This window comes from Ammodytes marinus, assembly GCF_949987685.1.
Source record: "Ammodytes marinus genome assembly, chromosome: 11".
In the NCBI taxonomy this organism is placed as follows: Eukaryota; Metazoa; Chordata; class Actinopteri; order Uranoscopiformes; family Ammodytidae; genus Ammodytes; species Ammodytes marinus.
Window position 1 is genome coordinate 6,390,027 of NC_137215.1, and position 25,186 is coordinate 6,415,212.

At 40.1% G+C, this 25,186-nt stretch overlaps 2 protein-coding genes across 2 annotated transcripts in view; one reads left to right on the plus strand and one right to left on the minus strand.

Moving 5' to 3' along the window:
- Window positions 1-3,564, minus strand: part of LOC307257720 (apoptosis-stimulating of p53 protein 2-like) — a 32,822-nt gene extending 29,258 nt beyond the window's left edge. The window contains exons 1-2 of the mRNA XM_080037018.1: window positions 3,500-3,564; window positions 3,029-3,191 (exon numbers count right to left, since the gene is read on the minus strand). Of these exons, the coding sequence (XP_079893144.1) occupies window positions 3,029-3,055 (27 nt within the window). The 5' untranslated portion in view covers window positions 3,056-3,191; window positions 3,500-3,564. The remainder of the gene's footprint in view (window positions 1-3,028; window positions 3,192-3,499) is intronic.
- Window positions 3,565-5,513: 1,949 nt separating this feature from the next.
- xpo5 (exportin 5) lies at window positions 5,514-23,232 on the plus strand. The gene is made up of 33 exons (XM_080037015.1): window positions 5,514-5,647; window positions 6,212-6,333; window positions 6,420-6,492; window positions 6,954-7,091; window positions 7,670-7,852; window positions 8,234-8,260; window positions 8,393-8,578; window positions 8,945-9,021; window positions 9,112-9,156; window positions 9,279-9,369; window positions 10,391-10,474; window positions 10,602-10,727; window positions 11,133-11,223; window positions 11,311-11,439; window positions 11,748-11,863; window positions 11,969-12,124; window positions 12,473-12,514; window positions 12,607-12,696; window positions 12,972-13,180; window positions 14,608-14,710; window positions 15,174-15,355; window positions 15,616-15,713; window positions 15,812-15,908; window positions 16,392-16,527; window positions 16,974-17,072; window positions 17,249-17,295; window positions 17,682-17,791; window positions 18,503-18,571; window positions 18,808-18,902; window positions 19,303-19,410; window positions 19,877-20,014; window positions 20,561-20,731; window positions 21,290-23,232. The coding sequence occupies exons 1-33, from the start codon at window positions 5,546-5,548 to the stop codon at window positions 21,434-21,436; spliced, it is 3,687 nt and encodes a 1,228-aa protein (XP_079893141.1). The 5' UTR covers window positions 5,514-5,545; the 3' UTR covers window positions 21,437-23,232.
- The last annotated feature ends 1,954 nt before the right edge of the window (window positions 23,233-25,186 follow it).

Consider the following 25,186-nt stretch of genomic DNA (forward strand, 5'->3'; position numbering starts at 1 on the left):
AAGAGGTGGAGTCAGCCATTCTGGAGAATGCGTGTCAAAAGGGGGCCCACCGTAGCTAGCAACTTTCCCGTTTACAGTGCCTAGGTTCTGTTTTTTTTTTTTGGGGGGGGGGGCACACACAGTAAGGAGAGGTGGCTGATCATGAGGAGATATTCACTGATTCTGACAAAAAGTGATTTTGACCACAAGCTTTCTCCAGAATCGCTGACGCCACCTTTAAATCTATAACACAATGTTATAGTGCTCGGTGCTATGACGACCATACTACAGGGTTGGGTGTGTCATTATTACAAGCCTACTTTATTTTTTACAGATAATAAAATGATGAATCCCTTTCTTCTCCTTCTTCAGATAAAAAGGTTCAAACATCACCCTTTACTGTCCTTGCCTATTGCTGGTGACGGTCTGCTTACGTAACCCACAGAGTAAACACAAAGCCTGTGGTGGCGGCCGCAGAGAAAGCCTTCTCATGTTCCTGTTGACACACACACAGCAAAATCAGGCTTAGCAGACCATCACCTCGTTGTCCCACCGTCAAAACACACCACCACCAATGTCTAGAGAGACAGGGGGATTTGTCGCGGTGAACCTGAGACACGATACAAATGTGTGTCTGTGTGTGTGGTCAGAGAATGCTAAACTAGAGTCAATAATGCACACCGGGCACCACAAGTGTATCTGCTGGAAAATCTACACAGCAAGCAACTGGTGTCATGGGAGAGGAATGAGGAATGGATAAGGGATTCGTTTGGGATTCTGTTATATTATTTTGCGAGAGAAGTTTATTGAATATATTTTATATTGACAAATGGAGGCATATTATATAAATTCTGTAATTTTGCAGAATGAGTGGAATACCTGTTGTAGGTAGGATTGGGTGTGTGCTGGCTGTATGGCACTGTATGTCATGTACACACACACACATACAAAAATGTGTACAAATTATCCATCAGATAATCTAAACGTAAATGTGGCATTAAAAAATGGCTACTGAAACAAGTGTTTGTGCGGCAGAGATAACAGTTAATTGGAGTGAATAAGTTATACTGGGCTACATGGTGCTATAAAGGGCGAACATCCCTTATCAGGGGAGCTGCCACAGAACAGGCACCCACACACACCGAACACACACACACAATGCTCTCCACAACATGCTGTTAAACAGTCCCTACAGCTCATTGTGTTCAGAAAACAGTGACCCCCTATTTATCATCCCGGCAGCGAGCAATTACGACATTACATTCTCACTATCCCCGAGCCCCATGGCCTCTACAAGCACGGCCGGTCAGGGGCTACGGCTGTAATTTAAAAAGACAATACCTCGCATCAGAAGAAACTATACACACAGAGGCCATTTTGTGTTTATCAGGCGACAACAGACGCAGTATGTCATTCAAACACAGACACAGATATATTGGTAGAAGGTGGGAGAATAGATATATAGGGGGCAGTTACCAAGGTCACATGAGGCCTATAGAAATATAAATCTTGTCTATAAAACATGTAACGGTGACAATTTATAAAAAGGTGTTCATAAGAATAGAGCCTGGTGATAACAGTTGGTATCAGACTGAGATTATGCACTAGACAGCAGTCATCAGAATAAGATCATTAATTGACTGATGAGGCTGTTTCACAGGACACAAGTTGGAGCAGGGAAGAGCAATATTCTCAATGAATTTTGCTCACGTTCAACATTAGTAGAAGAATAAGTAGCAGGCCAACGTAACATATTTGTTCACCAAAGACCTAGAATAAACCAAAGAAGCTGAGACAAATACACTAAATAATGCTTGTTTCTACTGTCTGACGATGACTATTTTTGCCTCTATAAACTAAACATTATGGGAACTAGCTGCAAGACACTGCTTTTGAAATACATTTTTTTTATGCCTTTAGTGAATCAACCGAAAATGTACCAGCAACCACTTTAAAAATACTTATTATTCATATCAATAATCAAGCAAATGCCAAACATTTTCTGATCCGGCTTCTAAAATCACTGCTTTTCTGTTTATTATCATGGTCAAATGAATATCTCTAAGTTGGTCCAACCAAACAAGCAATACAGTTACTTCAGCTTGGGCTCTCGGAAAACTGTGAAGGGCACTTTTCACTAGTTTATCAGATGTAATTGAACTATCCACAGATTAATCATGAAATCATTTGTTAGTCATCATCACGGTATTCGCCGAGACACTCTCAGGTGAATAAATCCTAAACAAATTAATTTGAACCGAGTTAAACGCTAACTAGAAACCAAATCATCCACCCAGCCATCACTTCTGTGACCTTTCCTCTAAGCAAGGAGGTAAAATCACGACCGGGAAGTAAGACTGCATTATTCAAAAACGAAAATAAATGTTGGGAATGTTTTTTTCCTCCACAGTGAGCACGTGCAAGCAGAAGAATGTTGGCTCACAGAGAGAAGTGCTGAGAGATACAGCCTTGCACTGCAGCAAAATATATGGACCTCAGATGATGATAATGTTATTGATGGTGATGGTGAAATGGTAGTAGTCCAGACTTTGCAGGTGCCTATAGCTTGATGTGTGCTCCGAGCCAAATGGATGTTTTTACTATACAACAATACTAGACATAATGACCGAATAAGTACATCTGAATTACTTTTTTTGACAGGTAAATGCCAACTGTCCCATAGCTAGATATGCAGCTCTAGAGAGGGTATTTTGACGCAGGGAGGGACTGGTTAATATGTAGGCTATGTGTGTACAGTGTACACGGAAAGCAAATAAATGACGTCGTTTATAACCAAATGCTTATATCAAGCACACACTTACAGCTGTCACGGTTCATAAACTTCACAACACAAGCCCGAGTGCTGCCATGGCACTGTCTGACACAAAAGTAGCAACCTACCGCATCAACTTGCCACGTCCTTTTAAATGTACAGGTAACGTGAATTCACTGTGTGCAGCCTGGGTTAGTGCGGTGGATATAACGTCTAAACACCCAGGAGGGCAAAGCTTAAAACTTGTATAGATAAGTGAATAAATCATGAACTCACCGGCATCATCTTAGCTTCGTACCGCATTTAGCTAACCAATACTGCATGAATCCCCGCTGGCAGTTTCGACGAAAGCTGTGTGGGACTGGCAATCACTTTAATCCCAGAGTCTAAACCCCGTAATGGGCAAGGCTACTTTCTCCTTGCTTCTGGGGGTCCCGTTCTGCATTAAAGAAAATACACACAATACATCGTCATGTAATCAATCGAAACTGTACATCAAATAAAATACGCTATTGTTAATCGTATGCCGTTGTCGTGGACCTGTTGCAATAGATAACAAGGCCTCCGCGACAAAAGTTTCCGTTGTAGTTTTTTTTGAGCATCGCTTCGAACTTTGAAACGGCTCGTTCGGAGCTCGAGGCACTACGAAAATTGTCTTAAAAGCCTCATGTTTTGAGGATAACCTACATAAATAACTTACAAGGAATTAATGCAAGAATTGTTTGATATTTTTTATTTATTTCTTACCAGAGACGCGTAGGTAAGCAGCCCGAAACGCCGTTGACTGACAGCGTTGCTCTGTTGCTCGCAGCCTATCCCAGAGTGACGTATCGGGAGGAAACTAGTCCATTTAGGAATTCAGGCTCCGCCCATGGGAACACATAACACCCCCACCGGCTAGACCTGTCCGGTGTAAACATGAGACCATGGGGAAAATGAGGCTATTAAATACCCAGACATATGATATCTATTGTCGGTTCGATATCTTTCAGTTGGACAACAGCGTTCTTAGTGAGAAATGGGAACTTATATTAAAAGAAGTGCTTTTGCTCTTTCAACATCACTGATTAAAAGTAAAGATTAACCACCTGAGTGGAGCAGGAGAAAAAGTAAGAAGTCTCACTCTGCTCTAAAACTGTGAATTGAAACTGAAGTGGGTGGAGTTTAGGCCAACAGGTTTCGTATAGTGATGGAAGCTAAGGGTGGAAGCCTATATCTTCTATTGTATCTTAATATACAATACACAGGCTCTATTAAAGGTGGGGTCATCGATTCTGCAGAACACTTGTTGTCAAGATCACTTTATTTTATTTTTTAAATTAACGAATATGTCCTCACAATCCGCTACCTGTTTGCAGTGTGTGCAGTGCACTGAAAATAAAATAGTTTTTTATAATATACAGCTCTGTAAACTGGTATGTAATCAAAGGGTATAAACAAAGGTGCCAACCTTAGATAGCCAACTTTCCAGCAGAGCCGGCTGTCTCAAACCTGCAGTGTGTAGAATTTTGGGATTTTTTTCAAAGCAGACTTGGTAGAAAATAATTATAATATCCGTAAGTACGTTTAATTTAGTGCATAATAGCTGAATATTTTTTTTTAGATTACATTTTTTTCCCTTAGAAAGGGTCTCATATATCTCCGTATTTCTCCATACCATGGACCAAGGCATGGGCGCCGCCGCCATGCTGGAAGTGTCATGGTTGGAATGTCATCAGGTGCATTGTTTACAATTTAGAATTGCTCTTGTCCTTGAAGGCCACTTTAATTTTGTTATTATTCGAAAGGGGTGGGGTAACCCAGGGAGCGTTGCATTCTAGAACTTTGTAGAATTTTCTAGAACTTTCTTGATGATGTCATATTACACACTGCACCACAAAGTTCTAGAATGCAACACTCCCTGGGTAACCCCAACCCTTTCGAATAATAACAGAAGCTACAGTGGCCTTCAAGAACAATTCTAAATTTTAAACAATGATGACATTCCAACTATGACACTTTCAAGATGGCGGCACTAGGCCTTGGTCGAAAATATGCAGAAATATGGACATAGGCCTATATGAGACCCTTTCTAAGGGAAAATAAAATAATTCAAAAGATTTTTTTCAGCTATCATGCACTAAATTAAATGTATTTATGGATATTATAATTACTTTCTACAAAATCTGCTAGGAAATAAAACCCAAAATTCTACACACTGCAGGTTTAACACTGGATTCATTTTCAGTGCACACACAGTCAGTAGGGCCTACGTAAACTGTAATGGATTGTGTGTAGATAATCAATGATTTTGGAAAAAAGAGATTTTTAACAAATAGCATTCTCCAGAATCGCTGACTCCAACCTTTAACAGTTTGTCGAAGAAAGACAGACTTTGGAAAAAGACACGCTGCGGAAGACATTTAAAAATGATGAGATACAATCTTCTAATAAGATAAAGATAAAGATGTTTCCTTATTTACTAAATATTTAAATTTATTTGACAGGAGTTTATCACATGATGCATTAAGAATACTTTGGGTATCCAATCCACAGCTTCTCAGACTTAAACCAGTCAATGTATTTTATACTCAGTGAGAACTCTGTCACCACATAGACAATCCTTGGCGACTGGACTACAACTCCCGTAATTCCTATTCTACGGCGAGCCGGAGGATTGACCGGTTCGAAATCGCAGGCACCCCATTTTGTGCACGTTGGTCCCTCCCTGAGCGCACGCAGCTCACTGTAGTGCAGGTGTTTTGCATAGGGAGCCCCTCGCTGTCGCTAGTGTGTCATACGCTACCTGAAGTCATGGCCGAGCAGGTGGCTGCCATGTGTGACCAGCTCGTCAAAGCTGTGCACGTGATGATGGATGCAGAAACAAGCCAGGTTTACCGACTGGAGGCCCTAAAGGTAGCATCATTATGGGCTGCTAGCTAGCGGCTAGCTAGCTGAGCTTGTCATTTATTGTGAAAGTAAAATCAGTCGGCTTTGTAGTGTAATACAAACTCATCTGTTAGCAGCAGGGCTAGAAGTAAGAGCATGGCTTTCACAGTTTGTTTACTTCATTAGCTGATGTGGCAGTGATGATGGCCAGATGCTTTGCGAGCTAGCCATGATGATCACCTCACCACCACGACTCACGTTCATTCATTCATAGTAATGGTAACATCTGGTTCAATAGGGACAGTCCTGCTGAGCGTTATACAAGACTGAGCTCGATTTAAAAATAAGAAAACGTTATGTCACTTTTTATTTTGCACTTTGCCCAACTGGCTATGGGTTGGTTAGCTTAATGCTACTTTGTGTTGTGTTATTGCTGAGGCAGCTGTTTATGTAGCCTCTTTAAACTGACACATTATATGTCTATGGTATTTATTTATTTCTAACGTTCACTTAAAGTTTATGTTTGAAATATTACCTCATGCATTGTAGCTGTCTGTAATCCAACAATGTTCATTTCATCTGTCACAACAGTTTTGTGAAGATTTTAGAGAGAACAGCACCTTCTGCGTCCCATGTGGCTTACAACTGGCCGACAAAGCCCAGCCTCCTGTAGTGAGACACTTTGGTTTGCAAATCCTGGAGCACGTCATCAAGTGAGTGCAATACAATTCATCATAACTCAAGGAAATATACATAAAAGTTTCATATTTTAAAAGAAAATATTGTTTTTGGCTCACAGGTTCAGATGGAACAACATGCCCCAACCAGAGAAAGTCCAGCTGAAGGAGTGTGCCATGCAGCTATTATCAAATGTGAGTGTCATGCAATGGGCTGTTAAAGGTGGAGTCAGTGATTCTGGAGAATGCTTATGTTTATCTCCTCACTATCCGATACCTGTCCGTACTGTATGTGTGCTGAAACAATTCAGTGTTATACAGTCTATGGTTAATTATACACAACATGTTAACTGGCATGTTGCTAGCTACAGTGGGCTGATCCAATTCCCTTTGTTTACATACAGTTTACAGAGCTTGGGCTTTTTTATTAACACACATTTTTTTTCAGCGCACACACTTTACAGATAGGTAGTGGATTGTGAGGAGATATTCACTGAATTTGACAAATGTATTTTGAAAACATGAGTTCTCCATAATTGCTGACTCCACCTTTTAATATAACCAATCCGTCTTGTGGTTCAAATAAGGTTTAATGGTCACATTGGTACTGTCACAGCTTTGAGAGACACTCACCTGATACCTGTGTTTGTTATCAGGGCACTCATTCTATCCTGGAGGAGGAGAGCCACATTAAAGACGGCCTGTCACGAATCACCGTGGAGATGATAAAGAGAGAATGGCCTCAACACTGGCCCGACATGCTGAAAGAGATGGAGGCTCTCACTAGCAGTGGGGTGAGACAGACAGACAGACAGACAGACAGATCGACCGACAGAGCAGGGAACAGTCTGTTACTGCATATCAGACGTTTCCTTTTCCAGCTTGCATAAAATAAGAATACGCTTATGCTAATACCCTCACGCAAATAAGTACCAGGCAAGGATGAGTCATAGTTATTTTCATGTGGTGACGTCACATGGACTTCAATTTCTGCACCTTGAAGGCTATGGATATGTACAGTAGGCTGGATAGTCCTAGGTGATATGTAGAAAGACATAAATTTAGTTTCGCCAGAATTTATGACAAGCTAATGTTTGATTAGAGGGATCTGAAATGTATCTAAGGCAGACTGTAAATGTGCGATGGTTAATTGAAAAGAAGAGCCAGAGGCATATAAAACAGTCATCTGCGAAAAAGTTACTACTAAGTTATTACAATTTTGGAAATATATATTTTATCAGTTCACTACTGTATTATTGACTTTTCTGAACATATTGCCATACAAGATGTTGGCCTTTAATCCTGTTTAAAAAAAAAAACACGTAAATAAATAAAGTCAAACAAAACAAAATTCCTTCCTGCCTTTCCACAGGAGGCCCAGACAGAGCTGGTGATGCTGATTCTGTTGCGACTAGCGGAGGATGTGGTCACCTTCCAGACGTTGCCCACACAGCGGCGCAGAGACATCCAGCAGACGCTCACCAGCAACATGAAGAGCATCTTCACCTTCATCATGGCCATTCTGCGCCTGAATGTGGAGGACTACCAAAAACTGGTCAGAGGGGGTCTTAACTATTATCACACTGTTATTCAGTTATTTATTGTACTTTCTTCAATACAATACGATATGACTTTATTGTCAGAGCAAGTTTGAAATGTAGTTTTGCATCGTAGCAGCTCTATTTACAACCTCACATAGACAAGCTATAAGACAACACAAAACAGACCCAGACATTCAACAACACAACATTACAATTACAGAAGACAATATTCAAGCGTGCATTTAATCTGGGATTAAGTACCGTATTAGTTTGTGGATTGATTAGTGCACTATAGAAAGCGTCAGTTAAAGTTATTAAAAGACACATTTTCTGTGACATGACTATAAAAATCTATCAAAAAATAAATAAATGTAATGTATTTTTTTTTTATACAGAAATCGTCACCTGGACATGAGCTGCAGGTGAGAAAAAAACTTGTGTGCATCTCTGCTCTAAAATTGAACCTCTTACAGTATGAATTTGATCTCTTGGACTACCCTTGCCTCACTCTCAACCCCTCACTTTAACCCTTTCTTTCCCCTAAACACACTCAGGCCCGAGCTCACTGCAGAGTTGCTGTGGCTACCCTGAACACGCTGGCGGGCTACCTGGACTGGGTGTCTCTGGTGCACATCACCTCGGGGAACTGTCGCCTCCTGGAGACGCTGTGTTTGCTGCTGAGTGAGCCGGAGCTGCAGCTGGAGGCCGCAGAGTGTCTGCTCATCCCTATCAGTCGCAAGGTGAGTCGCCTTAGCCACCAGGGAGCAAGTCTGTCTACTTCTGAATTGTAACTGTAGCACTTATTGGGGGGGGGGGGGTCAACTAATGGTAATTGCAACACAAGCGAAGAGACAAAAATGTTTACTGAAAGGTGGGGAAGTTCCGGTTTGTGTTCATTCTTGCACCCCCTTTGGACAAAAGCGGTAGTGTTTTTTACTAAGCCATTTGTATTTCTTAGGATTTATTTAGTCATTCTCCAAAAATCATATCCACCATCCATCTATCCGCACAAATGTCAATCACTGTGTTTATGTTTTGCTCTTGTTTACATTGACCAATTGGCCAATAATAACCCAGTTGTGATCAAATCAATACATTTTCCACAGGGCAATCTGTGGGAAAGGAAGCCGTACATGCTGCTGTTTGGCGACGTGGCCATCAACTACATCCTTTCTGCGGCCCAGTGAGTACTACAACTGCTTCTCTCTTTCTACAGGCTTCAACCAAACGCCTGTCTGTGTTACTGAGTGCTGCTTTGTGTCATCGGTTACAGGTCAGCAGATGACCTGGCCATATGTAAGAAATCCCCTGAATCACAGTGAGTAACCTGGCACAATCTGCACACAGTCATATTTAATACGCTCATAAAAAACATTTAATAAAGTTTTATTCAGTACATCTGGCTGTGACTTACGGTCGCTCTATGTTTTATTTTTAAAGAGCGGTAGAGGTGGTGGAGAGGCGTTACATCTTCCTGAAGAGGCTGTGCCAGGTCCTGTGTGCTCTGGGAGGTCAGCTCTGCTCGTTAGTGGTGAGTGTTTAGCTATAATTTAAACACATATTAAAGGTGCTCTGTGGAACTTTCAGTTTTTTTAATTCTTGCAAAAGCTAAGGCGTAAAGAAAAACTATATATAAATTAGGGGTGTGAACGTTTACAAAAATGTCTAACCGTGTACACAATGTAATTTTTTCGTGTACACGGTTAACCGTGACGTCATTGTCCTTGTGCGCCCACCGTCTTGTAGGCGCGCACGCGCACACACACACACACATACGCATTTGTTCGCATGTAAACACACAGTTGACATGAACTAGGCTCGTTTACACATCTCTTTTAATAGGTCCATGGTACACACACACACACGCCTGTCATGTGTTAGCCGTCATTATCACCCTTCATTAATCGCTTTCTACATGTCCACGTTTATGCATGTTGAACAGGTGTTATAAAGTTCGGTCTACTTACGCGCGTAGTTCGCGTCAACCGGGTAACTTTAATCTTTAGGTTATCTTTCATCACTCGTCCGTGTGTGTGTGTGTGTGTGTGTGTGTGTACACACTAACACACACGCCCAGGGACAGACAGATTAGGCAGACGAGCGTTTATCCTCCCCAATTAGTTTATTAGTGATGTAAAATCAACAAATGCGTGTCTCCAGAACATATTCAAAAACTTTGAAAAAAATAAAAAATAAATAAAACGGTTTTCGTTTATTGATTTTTCCTAAACGGTTATGATTTACTAAACGGTTACATGTGTACACGTGCAGACCCCTAATATAAATAGCATTCATGTAAATTATGATCATCAGAGGAATTTTTTTACTTTGACAGAATTTGACAGAAATATTTAAAAGTTCCTTGTAGCACCTTTTTAAAGATGGAGTCAGGGATTCTGGAGAATGCTTGTTGACAAAATCAGTGAATTTCTCTTTCTCGATCTGCTACTTGTCCGTACTATGTGTGCACAAAAAAAAAATCTGGTTCTAAAGTTTAGACTTCCTCTTTATAGTATTGAACAGTGGAGGTAAATGTAATCTTGTCCCAACAGGGTTCAGACGTAACGGTCGAAGTGCCTGCAAATCTCAGCAAGTACATGGACGCCCTGTTAGCTTTCACTACACATTCCAGTCAGGTGAGGAGAAGTTGCTGCTGGGCTAAAAGCCTATCATTTTCTCTGTTACATATCTACATTAGAATCAGTAGACTGTGAGGTACTTTGAATGTTTCTGATTTCTCTTGTGAATGTTTTCTTTCTGCAGTTTTTAAAGGCGTCCACTCTGCCTACCTGGGGAGCTCTGTTCAGACACGAGACTCTCTCCAAAGACCCCGTCATCGTGGCGATGGCCATCAAATACCTCAGAGCGTCTATGATCAACCTGGTCAAGGTGAAGGCAGCGCAGTCTGTTACCATTCAGCTGAGCATGTGGAAGACTTAACTTGGTGCTAGGGCCCTGTGCAACTACTTGAATCTGAATCGCACTTCCAATAATTAGGAAAAATAACATAATCGGCTTTTACGTGATAATGTTTTTAAGTCAGGTCAAGCCTTTTGAGCCAGGTCATTTCTTTTTTTATTTTGTAGTTGAACTGTATTTAAATTCACTGTTAAAACGACAGCTTTTTTTCCCAAAAATATATTTTTTTAAGTTACAAAATGAATGATGTTTCCAAAGTCAATGTAATTATTGTTAAATAATTATGATCTCAATAGAATAATAATTATTTTGATTTTTGCCATAATGCACCAATCCCTACCTACATGTTGACAGGTTTTGTCTCTCTTTCCTCAGACTGGATATCCATCTAGAGACGATCATCCGAGCTGCGAGTATTCCCGCGTTGACTTTGATAGCGACGAGGACTTCAATTCCTTCTTTAACGGTAGGTATTTGGGAGTCCGCTTTAGTTCACTTAAGATCGGCACTATTTTTAATTAATTTCCTAATGGTGAATGTCTATGCTTAACAGATTTTCGATCAAAGCAAGGAGAGGTGTTGAGGCGCGCGTGTCACATTGTGCCTCTGGAGGCTTTCCAGATTGCAGCAGAATGGATACAGTATCTAATGGCGAGCCCTATTGACACCGGGGATACTACATGTAAGTGTTTGTCCAGATTCTTCACACTTTGGCCGTATTTACACTGCAACTACATGCGTCACACATTTTTTATAACGTGTGAATTGCAATCACAGGTAATATTCACTCCTTCCACTTAGATCACAGTCGGAATGAAATATCAGATCCATTCTGAATTTTAGGAATTGGGAAACTTGTGCCATAGAGTAAAAAAAGCCTTTGACACAGCATCAGAGAAGGGAATTTCAGAATGTGTCTTGACTCTTTATATGGTGATATATATATACACACTTTATATGCAGCGACTAACTTGCCTTCTCTCTCTCCAGCTAAGACTGCGGAGGGCCTTTGCTCACTGCTGTCTCCATCAGTGATCCAGTGGGACGCCATGGCCGTCTTCATGGAGTGCATGGTCTGGCACATCTTGAAAAACCCAGAGGAAGAGGTAAAGACAGCCATTTCTAAGCAAAATAAACTGTGAAAAAACATTGAAAACATGTGGAAAAATAACAGTGACTATAACGATGTCTTCTGCCTCTCACCTGTGTAGACTTTGCCCTTAGATCAGAGCACGGAGCTGCTGCAGGCCGTGCTGAACTATGACACCAGAGACCCGCTCATCTTGTCCTGTGTGCTCACCAACGTGTCTGCCCTCTTCCCGTTTGCTATACGAAGACCAGACCTACTGCCACAGGTCCTATATAAGGTCAGCTGAGTCCCCATCAGTCACTACATACATGTGGTGTTATTGTATGGATGCTTACAGACGTATGATAATGCATCAAATAAATATGAAGTGGTTTATTGATGGTGATTTGGGTAGTTCTGGAAGATATTTAAGGTTGAAATATGTTATAAGAGAACATTACTTCAATATAAATTTGTCATTTTTGAATTCAGTTTGCCGTTACAATTATTTTCACAAATGTCACACAAGGGCTCGGTATTGGTATTTTCTTTATCAATACAGATACCAATACCTCATTTGACATTTTTTGGCATTTTACAGCTAATGTGTATTTATCATTACCATTGTATTGTTTTGTCCCTGCAGCTGTTTAAAGCCATCACATTTGTGGTTGATCCAGACAGTAAGGTACGTTGCCTTCAGGGACCCAAACATCAACACTTTTTTTATATCAATCTTTTCGCTCATAAAAATTAACATTCTCCATTTGACATCTTTAGGCCCCTCGGAGCCGAGCTGTGAAGAACGTGAGGCGGCACGCCTGTTCTGCCATCATCAAGATTTGCCGGGATTACCCCGAGTTTGTCTTGGTAAATGTCCTTATCTCCCATTTTAAGTAAAAATAGGCATGATGACAAAGATTAAAGGTGGAGTCAGCTTTTCTAGAGAACGCTTGTTGTCAAAATCGGTGACTATCTCCTCATGATCTGCTACCTTTCCAACAAGTGTTCTCCAGAATCGATGACTCCACCTTTAACAGTGGCTTTCAGTTGATTTGATTGCATGCACTAAAGTGTTAACCCAAAGAACAACATGCTGATAATATTTGTGACTGTTTGACAATGTATTCCCCCCCTCCCTCCAGCCTTGTTTTGACATGTTTTACGAGCCGGTGAAGAAGCTGTTTTTGTCGGACCGCTCCGACGCCACGCTCTCCCACATGGAGAAGTGTTCTCTGATGGAGGCTCTGGTGCTCATCAGTAACCAGTTCAAAGACTTCGCTAAGCAGAAGGCCTTTCTGGATGAACTGATGGCGACAGTGGTCGCAGAGTGGACCTCAGAAGAGATGAGACGGTGTGTAGTCTATTTCCTCCTCAAATTTCACCGTTTAAAAGTTCCCAGAGGAACTTTCAGTTTGTGTTCATTCTTGCACCCCCTTTTAAACAAAAGTGGTAGTGTTTTTACTATGCCAGCTACACTGTGTGCACAATTATTAGTCAAGTTGTATTTTTTAGGATTCATTTTATTATTGAACAACTACAGTGCTCTCGGTCAATCCAAAATGTTAAATAGCCTAAACCTGAATGAAAGTAAAAGTGAGGTGAGGTTTTGTCTTTCTTAAGAGAATATATATATGTTTTGCTATTATTAGGCAACTATTAGTATGCAGAATTATTCTGCAACTAAATAAAAGAAAAAGGTCCAACTAGCTCATCTTTAAAGGGATGAAAAAATAATGACATGACCCCCTTCCTCACCTGACTTAAACCCTATTGATAACCTGTGGGCCCTGCTTAAACGGGATATTTACAGTGAAGGAAATCAGTACACCTCTCGGAACAGTGTCTGGGAGGCTGTGGTTGCTGCTGCACAAAAAGTTGATCTTCAACAGATAAAGAAACTGACAGACTCCATGAATGGAAGGCTTGTGACAGTTATTGAAAAGAAGGGTGGCTATATTATGTCGGAAATTTTTATTTGTAAATTTTGAGTTGTTTTATTATTCTCACTTTAACAGATGAGAATAAACAAGTGGGATGGGAAAATTTTAGTTTTTTTATTTAGTTGCATAATAAATCTGCATACTAATTGTTGCCTAATAACAGCAAAACATATATATATTCTCGTAAGAAAGACAAAACCTCACTTTTACTTTCGTAAACATTCAGGTTTAGGTTCTTTAACATTTTGGATTGACCGAGAGCACTGTAGTTGTTCAATAATAAAAAAAAAATGTTTAAAGATATTTTTTGGGCATTTTTATGCTTTATTGATAGTGCAGAGAGACAGAGGTGAAATGGGGCAGAGAGGGGAGTGACATGCAGAGAACGACCGCGGGCGGGAATCGAACCCGGGTCTGCTGCTGGGCCCGGCCCGGGAGGGGGACGCCTTACCAACTGAGCTAAAGGCGTCCCCCAATAATAAAAGTAATCCTCCAATAATAAAAGTAATCCTCAAAAATAAAACTTGCCTAATAATTGTGCACACAGTGTATAGCTCCAGGGTGATGAACCAATGACAAAGCCATTTAGAAAAACTTAACAAAAATAGCATTCTTTGCACTGATGGTCTTGTTTGCTGTTACACATAATTTATGATCATCAGACTAAAAATTAGAGAAATATTGTTTGAGAAATATTTAAAAGTTCCTCGTATCACCTTGTGTGAAATATGTGAAAATTATTGTAAATTTGCAAAACAGGCAAAACGACACATTCATATTTAATTTTTTTTTTTCTTTATGTCATTATGTCTTTGTTTGTTGTTGGTTTGTGTTCCAGTGTGCTGTGGGACCCTGCTGCCTTCCTGTCGTTTGTCGGGGCCGATCAGGTGGTCGCCGAGCAGAGTCAAGAAGCAAACACTGCCGGCCTTAACAGGGGGCGGGTGAGTGTCCTTAGAACTCAGGAATGGAAGAAATCGTTGATGGTTCAATAACGTTTTACTAATGAGTTATGGATTCCAATGTGTCAATAGTCTCAAACTGCTGAGTTTATTCTTAACATTTGTGTTCCATCTTTATTCACGGAATTGTATTTCCACTCAATTTCTTTTCCTTTTTTCTCAAAGTGCATAATGATGGAAAAAAACAACTTCCTCTTATTTTTTTTCCCCCTAGTCCGGGGACCTCATACTCTTCAGTAGAATGTCGTCAGTAAAGGAGAAAATAAAATCTTGAATGCCAATGTTGTTGAATATTTGAAGTATATTTCAGTCTGGACCAAAGTGCTGGACTAACCGACAAAGCAACATTGTCGTCCCTTGAGTCATGCTGCTATAATGACTTAAAGCTGCTGTGACAGTGCAGTATTTAACGGTACATCCCTTTCTCTCATGGCTTGTGGTCTAGTTGAGTTTCTGCTTGATGGGCATGTTGGCCGTGGTGAGGCGAGCGCGCTGGCCTGCAGACCTGGAGGAAGCCCGGGCCGGGGGCTTCGTGGTGGGCATGACGCCGGCCGGAGCTCCCCTCTACAGAAACCCCGTCACCCCACAGTTCCTGCTCTTCCTGCCCAACCTACTAGCTCTCATCAGGTAGAGTATGCCTGCTGTGGTTTGACACCTTGTTTTCAGTGTTCTCAATTTCCTTTCATTTATCATGCCATTTATTTAAAGGTGCTACGAGGAACATTTTAATATTTCTGAAACGGTCAAATTTTTCAAACGAGACCATCAGTGCAAAGAATGCTATTTTTATATATTTTTTTTTTATATTTGTCATGGGTACGTTGTTGTATTTTTCCAGTGTCTCAATAGTAATCCACGTTATATATTCTCTGTACTCCTCACTGCAGGACTCACAATAGTCTGTTCATGTCGGAGAACCTGGCTCGTCTCAGTGCGACATTCTCCGAGGCTCACGAAATGCATGCAGAGAAGAACGTGCTACTTGGTAAAGAAACAAGCTTTTTTTGCACAGACTTTTTCATCATGCCTCGTAATCTTAAACTCTTTTTGGTTTAAACCGTCTCACTCTGTCCCTTCCTCCAGGTCTCGTTCAGCAGCCTCTGGATTTCTTTGACTCTCCCGTCTACAAAAGCAACCTGGAGCGCATGCAGGGCTTCTTCACCACATTGTATCACAACTGGTGAGAATGGACTTCTAGAATCTAACTGTATTTTATTAAGTTTTTACATAGACATTTCTTACGAGTACACTAGATATATAGATTTTTGTCTTTCTTTTTTTTTTGTATAGATTTTTTTGTGTTTTTAACTTAATTGGATAGTTTTAAGCACAGAGTTGAAATCGGGATAGGGAGGGGGGGGGGGGGGGGAAGAGATGCAGTAAACAGGCCGGACCGGAGTCTAACCCGGGTCCGCTGAGATAAGGACTTTTGCCTTAATGGTAACACACTCTACGGGCGAGCCACTGGGCAGCTTAAATATTTCACATGTATCAGGGAACCATTTAAAGATGGTGAGACATAATCCATGGATACCCAGGAGAGAGTATTACGGATTTACATTGGAGCCGGAGGGACAAACTCTTTAAATGTCTATTTATACCTGACATGCTGCTAGAGATTTAAGTCTTCAAGCCATTTCTTTGCTCTCTTCCCTTTCCGTAGCTTCCATCTGCTTGGGAATGCAGGCCTGTCCCTCCAACAGGAGTTCTACACCATGGAGAGGTTGGCTGAAGACTTAACTGCCTCTGCTTTTGGCTCCATGGACCACGTGCCCGACCACAGGCTCCGCTCTATGATTCATATCCTTACTTACTTTTTTCTTCATTTGTTTTGATATGGAAATTATTTTTTTTAGGGAATAAACCCTTGTGATTGTATCATCTGGTTTTCAAGGGGGGTCCTTAGAGACAAAAGTGCAATCACAATTAGGCAAGACAGTTAACAAAGAGAAAATACATTTCAGAAATAAAAATAAATTTAAAAAAAGTCATCAAGATCAGAAGATCATACTCAAGGTTGCAGTAGAACTAGAATTGAATTGGATTCTGGGCAGTGGTTGTTAAAGCGATATGAAAGTGTTGTAGAGGTCCTATGGACAGATACAGTGGAGTCTCTAAAAAGACAGATTTTTCCATTTTTTGCCTATTGCCATGCTTTAGGCAGTGGTTTAAATGGATGGTACTCTGCATGAACAGAAGCTGAGCTATTAGGACATAGAATCACATTTCCCTTAACAAGTTGCTACGTCTCTTTCTGAGGATGTTGGTGACGTCGTGTCCTCAGGAATACTACGACAGTGTACTCTGCCCCCTGCTGGGCCCTCTGTTTGCCTACATGCTGCAGGTAAAGATCTCTATGCTGACTGTGTATCACTGATGGCACCATAAGATTCACTGTATTCACTGAATGCACCATTAGATTCACTGTATTCACTGAATGCACCATTAGATTCACTGTATTCACTCAGTCACAGTTTGTTCTCATTGCCTAACCTCCCCGGGCTTGCTTCTGTTCTGCAGAGACTCAACGTCAAGTGGCAGGTCATCAACCAGAGGACGTCTGTCAGGTAAACTCTACCATGTTTCCACAATTATTCTTAGTTGATCACCTGCAAAAAACGCCCACCATCGAAACATGCAATCTGTTAGAAAGTTCACACAATGTAGGCCCTAAGTGTCTTGTCGTGGGCGGCTGTGGCGAATTGGGTAGGGCAGTCGTCCACTGGGTTGCAGGGTCGGTGGTTCGATCCCCCGTCACATGTCGAAGTGCGCACCCTGCGTGGTAGCTGCTTCTATCGGTGTGTGAAAGTGTGTGTGATTGGGTGAATGTGTACAAAACAATGTAAAACGCTTTGGGTCTGTGAAACCAGGGAAAATCGCGATATTAGTGGAGTCCATTTACCGTTTAAGCTCCAGTTTGGATTCCCTGGTAACCTCTCTGTCATGTTTTCAGTAACGAAGAGGAGGAGGAGGAGGTGTTGACCCAGGAGAGCCAGGTGACGCAGGAGGTGTTGGAGGAGCACATGGTTCGCATTCTCACCAGGGAGCTGCTGGATCTACTCAGTAAGTCCCACATCAGTTTTCATATATAGCAAACAGGCGTTGTAAAAATGCATAGAAGTGAATTGGCTGCATTTTTAATGTGCGGTCAAACATGGAGTAGATATTGAGCTGAAAATCATCATGTTGTTCATATGTTGCTATATTGTGCAATAAACTGGAGTAAAGGGGATTGACAGGGGAAAAAAGCTTGTTAACTAGAATTGCATAGAGTACTATGCTCCTGCTACTTTTGCATTTCTTGGCACAAGTATTGATTTAGAAATAAAATATCTTATTGCGAACGTGAGTTATTTTTATTACATTGATCTCACAGTTGTTTTATGATACTAATATAAAGTCCCTCACTGTAAAGAGAAGCCTGACGTGAAGCTCAGGCCTTATTCTTTAATACTGCTAATGCACTGTGGTCACGTGCTAAAGGCTGTGTTGATGCCAGCTGCAAGAAAACACCAACAGAAAAAGTGCGGATATCGGCTACAATGGCTACATAGGGCTAAGAGTAAAATGATAGAAAAGAATGTTCCTTCCAATAAGATTAGTTTAGTCTTAGTAAACATCTGATTGATTGTCACAGTTCATCAAGACTTTAACTGTGCACTCCCAATCTGAAATAGCTGATTCACTGGGCCACGAACGTGATTTTTTTTTTAATGTTGCGTGTTGGGAATGCTCATAAAAAAATCTGCTGTGTGATAATTGCTTCTCTTGTAGCTTTGAGCTGTATCTCCAGAAAAGTGCCTGAAGCAGCAGCAGCAGCAGCAAATAAGGAGGAAATGGATGGTAAGACTGTTTACTTAAAAACAAATTGTAATCAATAGATGTAGTTTGTTTATACTGTTTTTAAATAATTTTATTGCGAAGAGATGTAGTTTTCATAGTCATGTAGTTTTCATTTTATGATGACAAAAATTTTTTTTTTCTCTCACATCAACTTTATACACCCAGTGATATGTTATGTTAGCAAAGAAAAAACGATCTAGCATCTCATGTTGTTGAATGAACTGTGCTCTCTGCAGATGAAGACATGATGATGGATTCAGCCCAGACGCCGGCCGCGGCCCAGCCCACTGAGGAGCTGACAGAGCTGGGGAAATGTCTGCTGAGACACGAGGTCGGCCTCAGACACAGTTTTTCACAGTTTTTTTTGGCAGATGTTAATTCCTCTGTTTAAACTGCACAAGAAGTAGTACTAGGATAAATGACTAATAAAAAATAATGTTGAAATATAACAGTGAAATACAAATGCAGGCCCAACTGTTCTAAGTCAAATTGCATAGAAATAAACAGTATTTGTTTATGAAAATATAACATCGTGTGTAGACACAAAGAGTTTTTCCTAAACATAGACTATTTTAAGAAGAAATCTCAATATATCACCCTGCAATATATCGTGTCGTCATCCCTGTAGCGGCATGCGTATTCTATCGCTAGATATACTTGCCAATACACAGCCCTAGTGCATAATCACTATATTGCTGTCTATAAACTCAGTGTTTCATCTCTTTGCACAGAACATCTACATGACCCTGTTGACCCTCTGCTTCACCTCTGTGTCGTGGAAGGACGCCACATACTGCCACCGCACTGCGTCCAATGTCTGCTGGACTCTTCTGCGGCAGGTAGCACGCTCAATGCAACAAGCTCTCTATAGTAGCCTTGCTTTTTGTTTTTTATCCTTGTCATGTCACACCTTTTCTTTTAAAGGATACAGCTGGTTAAAGACCAAAACCAAACAGTCCGTTTCTCAAGTATATACAGTCACCAGCAGGGATGATAGAAGATTTGATTGCAAAATTGTGACGGAAAAAAAAATGAACTCACAATATGTTGTTTGTCAGGTTTTTATAGGGATAATGACTGAGGGTCCCATATCTATTTTCTTATTTATTTCGAATTACCTGAAAGAGGGAGGGTCCACCTTTTTTATGAATTCCTCAATCCTAAACCATTAACTGTGGCTTTTTATCTTTATTTTTTTAAATGTATTGACACTAACTTTGTCTGTGACAATTCTTTTTACAGCAATCTTTAAAAAAAAAAAAAAAAAAACATTAAAATCCCACAATCCCCTCTGTTTCCCTCCAGGTTGTCGGGGGCAACCTTCTCCCAGAGGCGGTCACATGGTTCTTCACCAGCGTTCTCCGAGGCCTTCAGGTCCACGGGCAACATGAAGTCTGCAACTTTGCCCTCGGTCATCTGGCCATGCAAATCTATGAAAGCCTGGTGAGGCTGATTAATCAATGAGTAATCTCTATATCATATCTGGTTTCTGCCTTTCTTTTGGTCCATATACCCTCTATATATATCTCTTAGAAGTCCAACTAAGGACTTTTCTTATTATCACTCCTAGATCTGATCTATTATTTTCCTGATTCACTTTTCTGTTATAATGTGAATGGTAAAAAAATTACCCCCAAGACGACATCCTCAAACTCGGTGTTTTATTCAACCTCCAGTCCAAAAGCTTTACGATGTTCAGTTTACTTTAATCTATAACAAAGGAAAGCATAATGTCCTCACGTTTGATAAGCTGGAATCAGTGACTCCAAATGTAGTAGTTTCTGATTTAATTTGCGGTCAATTGATCACTTGTTTCAGCTCTAAAAGTCCTACAGTATTGAAGTGAATTTGCCATTCATGTGGAAAATCTTTAGTTTTATGGGTATAATGTATCCCCAGATTTGACATTTGATTCATAGGACTTCCAAGTTAATTCTGGAGAATGCATCACTTTTAATGGATCTCTTGTGCTTGTCCGCCCTGTCTCAGCGGCCGCGCTACACGGAGCTGAGAGCTGTGATAAGCCAGATCCCAAACATCAACGTGGACGCTCTGGAGCAGTACGACCACTGGCTCATGGACCCTAACCCCCAGAAGGCCGCAGTCAGTGACAAGAAGAGGAAAGAACAGTTCAAGAAGCTCATCGCAGGAACCGTCGGGGTAATGCCACATTTGGCCACTAGAGAGCATTGCCTCTCCATTATGTCTTACGGTGCAAGTAGTTACTCAGCTGTGTTTGTGTGTTATTTGAACTTGTCATCAAGATATCAGTGTAGCAAAAGGCAAGTACATAAAAAAAAAATTTCAAGGGAACAATACCCTTGACATTAAGGATTGAATTTTTTAAATTACACACACAAACAGATCATATACATGACATACCTCACCACAATTCCGGTCTCACCATTATTTAACAGCTACACATCCAGAGATGAAAGAAAAAAGGAGGAAAAAAAATACTAATAAATTAATTATAAAATGAAATTTAAAAAGAAAACAATAATAAGGTACAGTGTTTGTATGTGTGTGTGTGTGTTAGAATCCTCTGTGCCTGGCAGCTCAACAGAGGCTGAGTACCATGTAATGAAATTCTTTCTGGTGGATCTTTTGGTCGCTGTGTTTAACCTATCCTCTCTCTCCATCTCTCTCTCTCCACCCCTCTCTCTCTCTCTCTCTCTCTCTCTCTTTCTCTCTCTCTCTCTCTCTGCCTGCCAACAGAAAGCTCTGTGCCAGCAGTTCAGGAAGGAGGTTCATATCCGGAATCTTCCATCTCTCTTTAAAAAGCCAAAGCCAGACAAGGATGTACTGAGCAGTGAAGCATTGGGCCTGGCTGCTCTCTTCCAACCGGAGATTGATACGCAGTAGGGACACACACTGCTTCTAATGGACTTCGTAAAGACTAAAAGAATTGAGTTAAAGGTCCTCCCACCCCCTACCCCCCACCTCACCATCCTCCTGTTGGGGCAGTGCTGCGCTACCTAAAACAACTTGACAACGGTTCTGTACTTCAATAGGTTATCTGTTATTTTAAACTACATTGCAAGAGCACCACTCATTTATATATGAGGAAAACAATCATTCCACTATTCAATTGTACAGGCAAGTATCACAAGGTAGATTGCACACTACTTCTCCATTCCCCTCCACATGTCATTATAGGAAGTATTAAGACATTTTTAAGGAATATTTCAGATTGAAGAATGGTTGTTTCACCGTCAGATTGTGTGAAGAAACGATCTTAAAAATCGCAGCAGAAGCGTTATCAAACCACAAAGAAAAATAGCTTGAAATGAGACGATTCTGTAAATTTTTAATATTCGGAGCAATATTTTCCCATTTTTCCCAACATAATTCAAACTAAACATGTCATAGATTTGTGGTTTAAGGAAATTGAACCGAGAGCTCACCTGTAGTTTGATATGCAGCATAGGAATTGGCTTCTTATAATATCTATAGAGCCTAGCATAGCCGATAGCTGCAAATGTGGCCCGTTAGGATAGGAGTGTGTGTGTGGCTTGTGGAGGAGGTGGAGACCCTTTTCTAATTGTATTTCAGAAGTTAGTGTTGGCAGTTTTGTGGTGTGATCGCGCCGCTGCTGTCGAGGCTAATATGTCCCGGGGTCGAATAGGAATGGAAGATTAATCCTGGTGCATATTTCTCTTATTTACCCTAATTTCCTCTTAACTGGACTAGCTCGAAGGCAGTTTATGATTTCTGAAGGATGTGCCAATGGTACCTCAATGTTTTATATGATAGGAGGGAAAATACTACATGGAAAATACTTCATGGAACTGTACCTTTTTTTAAGAAGAAGAAGAAGAAGAAAGAACTGCTGGATTTTGTTTTAACGACTGGTTATTTTAGATGTGATTATGAGCAACAGTATTCAGGTTTTGAAGATATAACACAGTAAGTAGTTGGTTAAGGAAATGATTGTTTGCAAATCGGCACACCTTAAATGACCCGAGTACTGTTTTAAATTGCCTAATTTAATGCAGATAACGTGTCACATTACAATGAATAATGCTGCAATGTTGTGCCAAAACACTTGACAACTTCAACAATCGTGATCAGACGAGAACATTTTCTCTAAGTGGAAAAACCTAATGACAAGTAAGTGTGTGTACTACATATTATTTAAGGGTGGACTGAACAACTAATGTGTAGCTGAATCCAAGTCTTTTTCTGTTGTTTTCTAGCTGTTCAGTTGGTGATGCTATTCTGTTGTCCACGTGTCCGTCTTTGTGTTTATACTGGTACCGCCAGTCGCGTGAAAAACATGAACCAGCACTACATTCCTGTATTGTCCAAGGGATTGTTTTTAAGACTAATTTGTTTTTTTGTTTTTTATGGGGTTTTTTGCTCTTATGGAGCTGCCGTAGTAGAGAGTGAATTGTTTTTGAAACTATGCGATGTGTAAATTTACACCAAAAATAAATGTGGGTTATTTTGGCTCGGAGTAAATCCCCCTTTAAAGGAAAATGAGAAGTGTCTTTGTGGTGATTGTTCACAACAACAACAAAATGCTTGTTCAACACTAAATCATTTTCTGTGCGAAGGAGATAAAAATTGAATTTTTGGAAGTGTTGTGTGGTTTATATTTTGTTTAAAAGAAGTCTTGATTAGACTTCGCCTGAAAATAATAATTCGATTTTTTTAGAATGCTGTGGAATGTAGTTTTTCATTAAAAAAAAATAATTGTGTGGACAGTATTTTAGTTTTGTTATTTTGCGTATACATCATTTTTAACACAATTTTAAATACACAAATTGGATGGAATACAATCCTAAAATAAAAAAACAACCACAATGTGGACAATGATTAATATTCAATCAGAAAAGCTGTTTGTTTTTTTCCCAACTTTTATTTTCTGGTATTTACTATACGTATAGCATCTGTAAAATGTCTGAATTTTTACACAGAAATATTCTTTTATGATTTAGAAGTTTTCAGTTGCTGTTCCCCATTTTACTTACATGATTTGGTTATAAATACAAAGACAGTCTGAGGGCACCTCTACCTTCATCCTTGTTAATAAGAAATCAAAGGCATATTATTTTCAGAGAACACAATTTAAATCCATTTGGAAATGTTCAGGCTTTCGTTGTTTCTTGCTCATATTGCTCTATCCTATCCTGCTTATTCTGTACTTTATTCATAAGTGTCCAAAGAAACTAAATATATTAATCCCAAGTGTATTTTTGGAATGTAGGCTACTAGGCTACATCATGGACGAAGGAGTTATTTCTATTCGTAAAAGCGGTTTTTGCCAAATGTCAGTTCACACTCCGTGTCAGTTGGGGGCGGTAATGTGCTATTTGCCATTGTTTTAACGACAGTAAAAGGTGATGAGCCGTAAAGAAGCACTGTTGGCATGGCTACTTACCGGCTGTCACTAATGTGTTTTTCGAGTATATATTTCTCCAATATTAATATTATTTACCCTAAAAGTCTGTTATGAACGCGGTTGGGTTGGTCAGCAGTCAGACGTGTGTGCCTCTTCATGTACCACCTCCTATTAGTTTATATGTTGGTAAGAATCCACGTTAGCTGTAGCAAACAAGATCCTTGCTAACAACACAGTTAAAGAGTTAGCCTACATTTGTTAAAGTGTCCATATATATATATACGCCTTATTATGCCTTCATTTACTCAAGTAGGCTACTGTTGCTGATTAAGTTCAGTATTTGAGGTACTTGAGTCATTCTGTTTTTACCATTCAAATTTTGTAATAGATTTTTCACGAGATTTAAAAAATAAATAAAAAAATTACGACATTTCAAGGACGTGGCTATTACATGGATAATACAACGCAGTAAACTAACATTGTGAGTCCAACAATGACCTTGTTACATGTTAGAGAGGGCGAGAGGTTATTTGAGTTGAGGAGTGACCGTATTGTGTTCCACAAGCTATCCCCTCCCCTATCCATATCAAAGATTAAGCAGTTTCTTCCACACTTACAAGGTTCAGAATGTCTGCCAACCATTTATTCATGCTAAAACAATCTTTTCTAACTTTCGAATTCATAAGAATTTTTCATTTATTTGCAAAGCATGGCATGCTAAAGCTCAACATTTTTTGTGCAGAATTAAAATTAATGCCATTGCTCTGTAGGCCTAGCAAGCATATGGCCAGGTCTAGAGATACAACAATGTTCCAAAGCTACTTTTGAGAGGGCTTGAACAGCTGTAAAGGGCCCTAGTTAGTGTCCTAAGGCTGTCATCTCCACACAACCATGTCAGCATAAACTTGCGCTACTCTTTAGTATTTCTATTTTATGTTCCTTTATTCTTCCACTCCACTATGTCAGAGGAAAATATGTCATTTTTTAAAATCTGCTGCACTCACAGGTATAATCAAAAGTTACCTCACAAACTATGAGTTTTGCGTTCAAAAACTATAACCAATTTGTAAAATAATGTGCTTTGTTGTTATAGATTAAACCAACCTCAAGTACACACGCACTTCTTCACTGGTACACCTTTATTTCCCACAAGTATATAAAGCATTTAAAATGAGCTCCACCCCCATCATTTACAACATTACAATGCTGGTTACATGTTGCATCAATAATAATGATCCAATCATCATATAATAATAAAACACTGACGA

Coding starts and splice junctions, on each gene's coding strand:
- xpo5 (XM_080037015.1), top strand. CDS start 5,546: ATGGCCGAGCAGGTGGCTGCCATGTGTGACCAGCTCGTCAAAGCTGTG. Junction 20,015..20,560: donor TGCAAATCTATGAAAGCCTG/GTGAGGCTGATT, acceptor GCCCTGTCTCAG/CGGCCGCGCTACACGGAGCT. Junction 20,732..21,289: donor TCATCGCAGGAACCGTCGGG/GTAATGCCACAT, acceptor GCCTGCCAACAG/AAAGCTCTGTGCCAGCAGTT.